Source organism: Cyprinus carpio, chromosome B15 (genome assembly GCF_018340385.1).
Source record: "Cyprinus carpio isolate SPL01 chromosome B15, ASM1834038v1, whole genome shotgun sequence".
NCBI lineage: Eukaryota > Metazoa > Chordata > Actinopteri > Cypriniformes > Cyprinidae > Cyprinus > Cyprinus carpio.
This window is the reverse complement of record NC_056611.1, coordinates 16,800,694-16,813,126: the sequence shown is the minus strand read 5'-3', so window position 1 is coordinate 16,813,126 and position 12,433 is coordinate 16,800,694. Positions and strand designations below refer to the sequence as shown.

The window sequence follows — 12,433 nt, the reverse complement described above, 5'->3', positions numbered from 1 at the left end:
ATTAAATATTAATCTCCTGTGTGTTATTGTGGTGGAACAAGGAGGAGCTATACTGACTAAAGCATTTTAATGCTTCCTTTAAATGTGTACCTTGCACCCTCACAAAGCCCAGGGCTGCCAGCAGTGGTAAGCAGGATCATGAGATTCTCCACAGGTAATTTACTATTATATATATATATATATAAAATATATATACACACACACACACACACACACATTGTTTTCCATTGCAACAATTGTGCAGACTGTAATGTAAAAGTCAGGAAAGACATTTTAAGATTTTATTTTTACAAAGCGGAGGAGACAACAACCTTTACTGTATGAAAAGTGAATGTAGTAGAATGGTCTGTATGTCTGATATATTAGCAGTGTAATAATTATTATTAGTAGTAGTTTATTAGTAGTATATTTAGTATATGTATAATTATTAGTAGTCCTAAAATCCGACCAATTGGAACATTATTTTTAAAAAGATTTCATAATAAGTTTCATCGTTTTGAGCAGTCAAAGAGATTTATTTATACAATTATGTAAATTAGGTGATTTCTTCATTGCTCATTTGTACAAATGTAATATTATTCCCCCTTGAGGTTTTAAAACTAAAAGTGTGGACAAAAATAAGCTCTGGAGGACTGAGGATTTTCCTTTTGAACTCTGATCTCAAGTCTTGTCAGCATGTTGTGATTTCTAATCACACACGCAATCAAGCTCTTAAGTGGTTATTTTAACTTAAAGCAGCCTGTGTAGATTTCACGTCGCAGTGCATCTTCACAGGCAAATATGGGAAACAAAGCCCATTCAACAAAGATATTTTTGAGTAGATATGGATCACCTTCTTAATACTTTTTAATTGTTTACTGTCACAGAACCAGCGGATGCCCCAGAGTTACCAAAGTAAGCCTTCAGAATGCTCTTTAAATGTGACCTTTTGACCTCTGATTGATCACTAATGATTCTGCATAAGCAATCTGGTTTACTGAAAGGGGTCATATGATGTTGCTAAAAAGAACATTATTTTGTGTATTTGGTGTAATGCAATGTGTTTATGCGGTTTAAGGTTCAAAAAACATTATTTTCCTCATACTTTACATTATTGTTGCTCCTCTATCCCCCGGCTTTCTGAAACGCATAATTTTTTACAAAGCTCAACATTCTGAAAAGCCACGTGTCCTCTTTTGGAAGACCAAACAAAGTAGTTTCGCTTTCACAACGAAACACAGTGTCACACACGGTGGGCTAGAGTGAGCGGAGTCCAGCTTGAGAATGGCGCGGCCAGCTGGCAACCACATGTGATGACCCCAGGCTGGACTATGCTTCGTCTTTAGGGGGGTGTGGTTGACTCTTAACTTTGTTAAAGAATATCTCTTTGGATTTGAGACTTTAGTCTTTGCAACTTTACAGATCTTCTTTATGCACCAAGAGCTTGTAACACTCCAAAGAGAAAGGAAAAATTGAAAGCTCATCATATGACCCCTTTAAACTAATCAATAAATTATCTTATTTTTGGTTTGTTTACTTAAAAAACATACGTACAGCAAAGTGCAAATGTTTTTCACAGGAAGTTCACCTTCAACCCAAAAGAAGGGATTGACAACCCTGCTTTAGTGATCTCTGATGACACAGGTGATCATTTTCATCCAATCAGTGACTGATATATCATTAACAACTGAAAGAAAAAAAGACTGCATATCAATACTGAATGAACTTTCTCCAGAGCCTGATGTGCATCCACGGATGTGTGTTCTGAAGCGGGAAGAGGGTCAGGGCTTCGGCTTCTACATGAGTAAGGATGCTGGCTGCAGGGGACATGTGGTGCGCCAGGTGGAGCCTTGGAGCAGCGCAGAGCGGGGTGGGCTGAAGAAGGGGGACCGTATTTTGGAGGTCAATGAGGACTTTGTGGATGACAAGGAGCATTCGACTGTAAGAGCACTTCCTTATGCAAACATGAGACCTTTGTATTCTGTGAATTAAACACATGGACACTGGAATACAAATGATATTGCCAAGTAGATGCAAAGCATTAAAGGGATAGTTCACCCAAAAAATCTCTCATATTTAATTAACATCATTTTGTGGCAAATATGTGACCTTTCTTGTGCAAACACAAAATAATCTATTTTTAAAAATGTCTTTTTTGTGTGTCCATATTTAATGGCTACAATATTACAAATAAATTAAAATGACTGCTGAAATGTATTAGAAAATAAAGGACTGCTGATGGGTGATGGGATTGACCAATGAGAATCACGTATCCCAGAGATTGGTGTAAAAAATAAAGTACAGCATACATTAATTTACTACATACTGTGCATTAACATGAACTAACAATTAATAATACTTCAATAGCTATATCTGTAGATATTATTTAATGGAACTGAGCTAACATTAACAACGACCAGTTGTATTTTTATTAATTAATGTTAGCAAAGATGAATAAAAATACAACTGTTCATTGTTAGTTAAAGTTAGCTCAGTTACATTAAATAGTTAATGCATTGTGTTACCAGTACACCTTACTGTGTGTATTATATTTAGTCTTGTAGGTGTGTAACCTGTGCCTTGTTTTCAGGTGGTGCTGAAGGTGCAGGCGTCTGGGCTGAAGCTATATCTGTTAGTGCTGAGTGCTCAGGATTATGAGTTTGCGGTTTCGGAGGGAAGAGACCTCATGTCGCTCGCCAGTGCTTACCGTCCCATAGAGGGCTGTTCTCGCCCACGGTTGTGTTACATCACTAAAGAGCCTGGCAGTGGCTTGGGCCTCAGTATCATTCCTACTGAAGGTACTGCTCCTTTCTAAACATATGTTTGAAGCTAAGAATGATGTCATTTTTACATTTATTAAATTATAATTAGTAGTTTGTTATTCACATAACAAGATGTAGTTTATCAAGACTTTTCACAGAAAAGGGGATATTTTAATATAGGGTATATATCAGGTCATCATATATAAAAACACATAATAAGCACAAAAAGCATTTTTAAAAGAACTGCCTTTTAGAAACATAAATGTTCTAAATAAAATGTCAAAATGGCAACACCATATTCTACTGTCTGTATCAGCAACAGCAATACATTTTGTAATCAAAACTGAAACCAAAAAAGAAAAAAAAAGCTGATGTATCATAAAAATATTAATGAACAGATACTTAGTCACAGTAATATATGTAAGCATCTGGAGGTGTAATATCCAGGACTTTAAATTATATTGTTTTTTTCATTATAAATTTTCATGTGGGTTTAAAAGCAGTGCTTTCATTATTACAAATCATTTATTTATTTTATTTATTTACACCATTTTTTAAGTATAATTACTATTATAGTTTTATTCATTTTTTCTATTTTAAATTTTAATTGCATTTTTATTTTATTACAGTTAACATTTTTTTATTTCAAATATATATTATAGTGTTGTTTATATATATTAAAATATATTATAGGGCATTGTAGGGTTATTATAGTTAACAATATGTATGTATATATATATATATATATATATATATATATATATATATATATATATATATATATATATATATATATATATATATATGTATGTATGTATATATATATGTGTGTGTGTCTACTATATATGTGTCTATATATATATATATATATATATATATAGAGACACACACACTAAACGAACACTAGAAGCGTGCATATAAAATATATATATATATATATATATATAGTTAACTATGATAACCCTGACCACACACATTTACTATAGGAAAAAAAGTAGTGCACTCATAGCACAGAGGAAATCAGTATGGGTACTGAGTAAACACTCTTAGGTAAGCCTGTTGTTTATTTATGCACCCATGGGCTTTATGATGTCCAATTATACTAAATGAGAAGAAGAGATGTTAAAAAAAGTAGTTGATGCACAACTTTAGGGAACGTTTCAACATAGTGTATGCATACATTGATCATTGTGGACAGTTCTAGTTCATTTTATTTAATACTGTATGTGGGAGTAGGTGAGCGAGGCCGTTATCGTCTCAGCCCAGTGACTGATGGTCCAGCTGAGAGAGCAGGAGTCCAGAATGGAGACAGGCTGATCTGGATCAATGGAGCTATGATTTCAGCACTCAGTTATGCAGCACTGTCAAAAATGGTAAGCGCACTTGTATAGTATCTAATATCTTATTACTTATATTGTAATCTCTTTTTGGGACATTAGAACGTCTAGATTTCACTTTGTTCCATCAGGTGAAGAAATGTGAAGACCATGTGACTGTCTTGGTAATTGACAGCAGGAGTGAAGTTTGTTATAATCGCATGGGGATACCCATAATTCCTGCTTTTGCCAAAACGCATAATCTACCCTACAGACCAAAAACACTACACCTGACTCAAGGACCACAAGGATACGGGTTCTTCCTAAGGCAAGAGAAGTTACGATCTGGACGTATTGGTGAGAAATCGCTGATTCTTTATTATTATTATTTAAATTAAAACTATGAAAATATTTTTGTTCATTGAAAGCTAATATATAATAAATATAAGAGGGAAAACCGTCTATATTAGATGAGATGCTTTCTTGGCAACTAACTGAAATAAGTTTAAATCACAACATTAAATTAAATTGAAATTAATAAAAAATAAAGCTGAACTAAAACTAAAACCAAAACAAAAAGAAATGTAGCTTAAACAGTATATTAAAAATATTCTACTAAAAATTACAAAAACATTTAACACAAATAAATATCATAAAATGAAAAATTCAATGTATAAAAAAAGAAAAAAAAAAAGGAAACCGAGAATATAAAAAAAAGCTATTTCAAAATATTATGAACTAAATATAAAAACTATAATAGCATATAAATAATACTAAAATAATAACATTCTTTAGTGCAGGGGTTTCTCTGAGAAAACTGTGTTAAATATAAATAAGTATTTAATATAAATATAATATTTTAAATTATATAAATAAAAATGAACAATATAAATGGTATAATAAGAATTTAATATTATTGTTAAATATAAATATAAATTATATAAATATTTTAATAATAAATGTTAAATAAAATATATAATATTAAATAATTTAATTACTAATGAATAATATATATTTAATTACCATTCTTTTGATTGCTTCTTTATTTCTTTTATTACTTAAATGGTATATAGAATACATTTCCAGCAAATATTTTACACATTTTATTTTTTATTTATATATTGTATAAATATTTTTCATAGTATAAATAGGTCTTTTTATAAAATATAAATGGATCTTTATTTAAAATATATATTAAAAAATAAAATACAAAATATATAGCTGACTATATTTTAGGAAGAGTGTCCCTCGCAAAGGGATTATCATATACAGGGGTCCATGGCATCACACATTTTTATAAATGCTTTTAGATGTGCCACTAATCAGAAAACACATTTCAGCAGTATATTTCCATCACTTTGTGATATGTTCGCTGTATAGCTCATGTATTACGAGAGATCGACCCCTGCAGCCCAGCTGAGACTGCAGGAATGGAGGACGGAGAGCTTGTGCTAGCGGTAAACGGGGAGCAGGTGGAGGATGCAGAGCATGAGGGCGTCGTCAGCAAAATACGGCAAAGCGGCCAGCAGGTCACCCTAACCACCATCTCCATCCTTGGCAGAGACTATTACACACAGGTGCTTACATGCACACGCTTTCACACGCAAATGCTCATACAGAAAAGAGGAGCAATAACATTCAGCTAAATCAACATATTTTTACTCTGACTGAAGACATTTGACCCTGAGGGCTGACCAAGGGCCTAATCTCAAGCTCCTAATTCTTATAGTACACAACAAAACAGGTGTTTTTAATGAAATGAATCTACTTTTTGGAGTAGACATTGGACCCCTGGGAATAGGTGGGGTCGCTGTGACCTACATAAAATAGGGAATCACTATTCTTGTTGTTTTTGCTTGGATTTACCACTGAGAGAGTGTCTGTTATTTGATCCACTTCAGCTGGGTATTTCTCCATTGCTCTTCTATGAAGACCATATTCCAAAAAGGGAACCGTTTCCTTATCCTCCTCCGCCACATCAAGAGGGACACCAAAATCCACCGCATCCTCGACTTTGTGTGGTTCACAAGGAGGGTGCGGGATTTGGCTTCAACCTAGGCTGTGTTCAGAATAAGCCTGGGTCATATATCGGTCAGGTACTGTAAGCATTTATATTTAAACAGCAGCTGCTAAATGCTTTAAATGTACATTTAAATGAAATAGAGTGCAGCAGTGATGACATATGTTTTGTTGGCCACCCCAGAAGTTAGTATCATACAGGTCCCTTCTACAAAACCCAAAGGATTTTTCCATTGGCTTTTGGATTATTGCAGAAAAAAAAAGTCTATAATTCTAACACGTTTATCTTGATAATCTTCACAAATGAACACAACTTTTAGGAATTTAATACAATCACACCAGAATTAAAAAGGTAAATGTGGGTAATAAACAAACATGGTCACATGACGTCAGTGTCACAACCATTGCGTTTTCGACTGCTCTTTCTGTCTTTATTTAAAAAACATTTTCCCTGAAAATGAAAAATTATTTGCAAGAGTGTGATTATGAAAACAACAAGGCTGTAAAAGCAGACAAGTATGTAGATGACTTCTCCTTTTTAGCATGATGATGTTTAACATCTCTGACAGTCCTATGTAAATTTTGTTAACCACATATCTTATTTCTGGCATTTAAACAAAAACCAATTAAAAAACAGAAGCAGAAGTGTCAAAACTTGCTTGCTTCTGGATTTTAACCTACAAGAACATCCCTTCAGCACTCTATTGCAATAATGACTGTTTTCACACAAGTCTCCTTGAACACGCCCTCATCTGCCATTGGTCATACAAATAATAGTCCTGCCCCCAAACTCATGCCATTGGTTAAGTGATGCTGGGTTGGTATAACTCAAACAGAATAATATTGTGGTTAAATAACTTTGTTTTTTAAATACAAATATAAAAATGGGAATATTAATAATATATTTAACTTCGCATTTTTAAAAGATATAAAATTTTAGAATTAACAGAAAAAATAACAGACTATTGATTTAAAAATGCTTTTCTATGTCTGTGGAAAAACGTACACATGTAATTCTCTTTCTGGTCTGTAGGTGATGATGGGGAGTGCAGGAGAGAGAGCAGGGTTGTGTGAGGGAGATGTGGTTGTCGAGGTGAATGGACAGAATGTGGAGGACGAGTATTTTGATGAAGTGGTGAGGTTGATAAAAGAGGGAGGAACTCCTCTCAGTCTGCTAGTCATGGAGGGACTCGGATATGAGAAACTGAGAAACGCCAGACAGCCTGTAAGTTCAAGACTCAATCTTTGCAGTAACAAAATGAGACTTGCTCACACACATACATGCATTTTGTAATTTCAGGATTCTTTTTTAAAATTTAAATATTGTCTTTCAGGTTCCAGATGCTTCACAAGATGATTTTGTATGAATTAATATAGTCATGTAAAACATTTAGTTAATTTAACATTTACTGTACAATGCTAATTAATTAATCTTTTTAATGTAAAATACAACTGCATACCAGTAAACCCTCTTCTCTGCCAGATATCACAAATACACTCTATGTGGCTAAAAAAGATAATTTAAACTACTTTATAAACAGTTATAAAGACTGTTGTATATCTTGCAAAAATATTGAAAAAAGGGTAAACATGCTTTTTAGAAAAAAGCAAATAATCTTGTCAGTAACCACATTTATTATTGAATCAGTGTCATTATTTAATGCAACCACAACACTTTTGAGTACACATGTAATATAAAAATTATGGAGACTGGAGTATGTGTACAATCAGGTTTCAAGTTATTTGTATTGTTGTATAACTGTAAAGTATGAAAGCATATTAAAACCCTAAAATCCTAATCTTAAAATTTGTTTACACCACATCCCGGAAAACTGTAAGTACAGTTGTGATTTCATGTTAATATATGTTTATTCAAGTTTTATTTAAAAAATATTCTATCAGATGTGTAGCATGAGTGTAGCATTTGTTGTAAGTACTAATAACTGAATTCTGAATATAAACAGATATATATTCAAGAATGCAAATCACATGAAAATTATTTATTAAAATTCATTTATGAAATTATTAGTGTTTGCTCTATGCACGACATTGAAAATTAATTTCATGTTTTTTTAAACCTCAACTTCAGCAGTCCTCTTTTTGATGGGTATCGTCCAGTTCTGTAAGTCCAAAGACAAACTGTCAATTTCTCACTTAATATTTATTATTTTAAACAAAATTTTAATAAGTCAGATTAATCTGTTCCCACATTTTTTTATGCTGAATTAACTGTTTAATTACTACCAACCTCTGAGAATTTGGTCAATGCATGTAGAGACTCTCTCAGCATCCTCAATACTGAAGCACATTGGAGGTTTGAATTTGATGACACTGTCCCATGGTCCATCAGTGCTAATAACTATACGTTCCTCTTTCAGCCTGAACAAATCAAAATGGGCAGTTGGTTATCAGGTAATTGTAGCTAGTTGAGAAAGAACAGAAATTGTCAGTACCTTCGAACAAGATGTGCTGCTTCTTCTGTTGCTGGTTTTCTGGACGCTCTGTCTTTAACTAGCTCCATACCTATAAACAGTCCAACACCACTGCAAAAAAGAACAGAAGATATGTCTGCTAATGTTCTTCTTTGAGATTACAGCATGATGTTACAATAGTATTTTACAAGATCTCGATAAAGATTGATTTTCAGAACTTACCGCACATCTCCGATGAGTGGATGTTTAGTCTGAAGTTGAAGGAGGAGCTGTTTAAGATGACCTCCGACACGCACAGCATTGCCTCCGAGGTCTTCTTTCTCTAGAACATCCAACACTGCCAGACCAATGGCACAGGATACTGGGTTACCACCAAACTGCATGGGACAAAAAGGTTAAATATTTACTTAAACTCTTCAAAGGATGTGAAAGCTACATATATTATCACAGAAGCATTATGGTTCTCACTGTGTTGAAGTACTCCACACCATTGGCTGTAAAAGCAGCAGCTATTTCCTCTGTAGTGGCCACACACGCAATAGGATGACCATTGCCTATTGGTTTGCCCATTGTTACAATGTCAGGGCAGAAGTCTTCACCTTGAAGCTGAAAAGCCCAGAAATGACTCCCAACACGACCGAAGCCTGTCTGAATCTCATCTGCCACATAAACTCCTCCTGCTTCACGAACATATCTGAAGGGAAAAATACAATGTTGTGTTTCACATAATTCCTGAATAAAGAGTAAAGACACTCAACAAAAATCACAAGGAGACTTACTCTGCTACTCTTTTACAATAACCAGTTGGGAAAATGATCTGGCCACCAACACTGGGTAAAGACTCGGCAAAAAAAGATGAAATCTACAGAAAAAATTAAAGGGATCATTACTCAACTCATATGACTTTGTCAGTACAATGAAAGTCAATGGGGTCCAAAACAACACTGGTCACCATTGACTTTTACCTCATGGACAAAAATATTGAGATATATTTAAAATATCTTCTTTTGTGTTTCACACAAGAAAGAAAGTCATACAGATCTGGAATGACATGATGAGAGAGTATTTTTGGGCGAACTATCCTTTTAAGAAGGACAATCAGTATATTTTATATATATACATACATATCAGTATATGATAGGTAAAAATTGATAGCCTGAATGCACTGTAAGTCGCTTTGGATAAAAGCGTCTGCTAAATGCATAAATTTAATTTAATTTAATTTAAATTTAATTTTAGTAAAAAACATTTAACAGCTTTGCTTTTCCTACCATACCTTGCGGCCTTTCTTATGCGCCTCTTCAATAAGACTTTTCACAGTGTCTGCATAAGCTTGTCCTGGGTCAGGATGATCTTCACGGTAGATACCGTGGTAAGTATCAGGAAGAGGCGCCTGTATGTAAGCAAGAATGAATGATGTGTAGCAAAGAGCCGTAATTATTGGTTTAAAAGTTGTTTCTATGTCCTGTACACACCACATGCACCCACTCTTTCTGGCCCTCCAGTTTCCGGAACTTGTACGGGCTGATGTCGATGAGTGAGGTGAGATGTCCATGATATGCACTGGAGAGGCAAGTAAAGATGACACAAAAATAAGTCTAATGTAGCTTTTTTTTCTCATTATTGACTGATAAAAGGATCACAACTGTTCACTATTTCACATTTAAAAAGTTAGGTAAACCTTACTGATCTAGCACAATGACATCCTGATGTCGGGTATACTGACGGGCCAGTCTCAAGGCAAGATCATTAGCTTCTGACTTCAGAAGACGACAAAAATCCAAATAAGATTTCGTAGTATAATTACAGGTTGTGTCATCACGTATGGTATGCATATATTGCAATTTTACAAGCTGCTTAATAATAATAATAAAAAAAGATTTTGTAGAATATTTCTTTAATCTGTATAATCAGAGTTACCCTGAGTTGACAAAATAAAAGACACAAAGTTTCTTTGGCAGAGTGGCGGCCAGCCGATCTGCATACAGAACTATATTATCATGGAGGAATCTAGTGTTTGAATTAAGAAGATCCATCTGAGCAGCAGCGGCCTGAGTGATGCTGGGGTGACAGTGTCCCACTGCAAAGACAAAATGATTCAAGTATGTCATCGTGATACTTGATACCTCTAAATGCTCTGTAAAGCCTATTTAAAATTCAGTGGGATGATGACAAGAGTTGATTACATTTCTAAAAGCATACATGTTTTGAAAATTTATCATAGTTTTCCTACAGTAACATTTACTATGGTATGCAGGCAGAAATGTTGTAGATCTGATAGGGGATATATTTTACAGTTTTATGCAAAAGTTATCAGGGCACCCCTGATAATTATCTTAACTTCCCATGTTGCTACTTTCCCCATAGAGATCAAGGAGAAGCACAACTAGCAATCAACTAGCAATTTTCGTGATTAGTTGCACCTGTGTTTGCAGTGTTAAGGTTCACTTAATCACTCAAATCAACTTTGTGTTTTTTGTCCTTTGTCTATGACTAGAATTCCACACAACTGAGAAGGTGCCCAAACTTTTGCACAGCCTATTTTTCACTTTCGATTTTATTTCACACAATGCAAAACTGCTACAATAAGAATTTCTGTCTGAAAAACATAACATTATCCAGCTTTCTCTAGAAACTGAATAGCATATCACTATGATCTTGTCTTATAAAGAAAGAGCACATTACTATGCAGCCTCAGAGGGGTGCCCATACTTTTGCATAAAACTGTATTTGCATTGTAAACATATCAGATAATTATTTCTTCAGTTATAATTTCTAGATGCGTTCAGACTACTATTTTAAATGCACACCACCATTCAAAGGTTTGGGGTCTGTAATAAAGAAATTAATACTTTTATCCAGGAAGGATACATGAAATTGATCAAAAGTGACAGTAAGGCATAAATAATTTTCCAATTTCAAACAATCGGATTTGAAATAAATGGCTGTTCTTTTGAACATTCTATTCTTCAAAGAATCCTGAAAAAATGTTATAATGATTTCCACAAAAATATTAAGCAGAGCACCTGATTTCAATATAATGAGTTGAAATATTTCTCGAGCACCAGATAAGCTTATAGAATGATTTCTGAAGGATCATGTGACACTGGAGCAACGGCTGCCGAAGATTCAGCTTTGTATCACAGGAATAAATGACATTTTAAGAGATTAAAATAGAAAATATTTATTTTAAATTGTAATAATATTTCTCCAAATGATTGTTTTACAGTATTTTTGATTCAATAATTGCAGCCTTGGTGATCATAAGAGACTTTTAGAAGAGAAAATAAAAAAATCTGACTTGACCTCAAACTTTTGGACAGTCGGTTAGGTGATTTTTCATTTAATATAAGTTAGCAAGGATGTAACTTAAAAAAAAAAAAATTATATATATATATATATATATATATATATATATATATATATATATATATATATATATATATATATATATATATATATATATATATACACACTTTTATATGATGATGTAAAACTGATAAATACAGGTCCCTATATACTGCAGCATGCATGTCAAAGTGTCCTTACCATGTTGAACATTACTAATGCAATCTAAGTACTGCATGCCATTCTCATCATATAAATACTGACCCCGTGCTCTCACTATTTTCACGGGATCATGGGAAAAGAAGAGTCTGCAGGACTGCCTGAAAATAAAACAGTATTTAATCTAAACAACGGTTTAATAGCGTGAATGAAATCAAAAACAACACCAGGCCTTATAAAAGTGCGACGTGTAATATTTGATCCAACTCACCCAATCAGCTTCCTGCGCATTTGCAAAGTCTCATCTTTATGAAAAACTTCCAGAGCCATTCCTAGGATACGGTTTTCTCGTCTGCTACAGCTGACTGTTTACGGCCTAGATGCCTGACAAGACTTTGCACTGCAGAAAAGGAAGAAG

At 33.8% G+C, this 12,433-nt stretch overlaps 2 protein-coding genes across 2 annotated transcripts; one reads left to right on the top strand and one right to left on the bottom strand.

The window, feature by feature from the left end:
- The first annotated feature begins 54 nt into the window (after positions 1–54).
- On the top strand, positions 55–8,101 carry pdzd3a (PDZ domain containing 3a). Its single transcript, XM_019116583.2, has 11 exons — positions 55–154; positions 867–894; positions 1,559–1,623; positions 1,715–1,920; positions 2,570–2,777; positions 3,978–4,114; positions 4,210–4,414; positions 5,438–5,634; positions 5,959–6,153; positions 7,110–7,301; positions 7,411–8,101. Exons 1-11 carry the CDS (start codon positions 70–72, stop codon positions 7,441–7,443), a joined length of 1,551 nt encoding a protein of 516 aa, XP_018972128.2. The 5' UTR covers positions 55–69; the 3' UTR covers positions 7,444–8,101.
- phykpl (5-phosphohydroxy-L-lysine phospho-lyase) lies at positions 7,692–12,427 on the bottom strand. The gene is made up of 12 exons (XM_042739496.1): positions 12,287–12,427; positions 12,058–12,176; positions 10,429–10,588; positions 10,195–10,269; positions 9,984–10,071; positions 9,785–9,901; positions 9,288–9,370; positions 8,977–9,202; positions 8,731–8,885; positions 8,530–8,619; positions 8,325–8,455; positions 7,692–8,196 (listed from the first exon to the last, which is right to left on the bottom strand). Exons 1-12 carry the CDS (start codon positions 12,343–12,345, stop codon positions 8,162–8,164), a joined length of 1,338 nt encoding a protein of 445 aa, XP_042595430.1. The 5' UTR covers positions 12,346–12,427; the 3' UTR covers positions 7,692–8,161.
- Between the last annotated feature and the right edge of the window lie 6 nt (positions 12,428–12,433).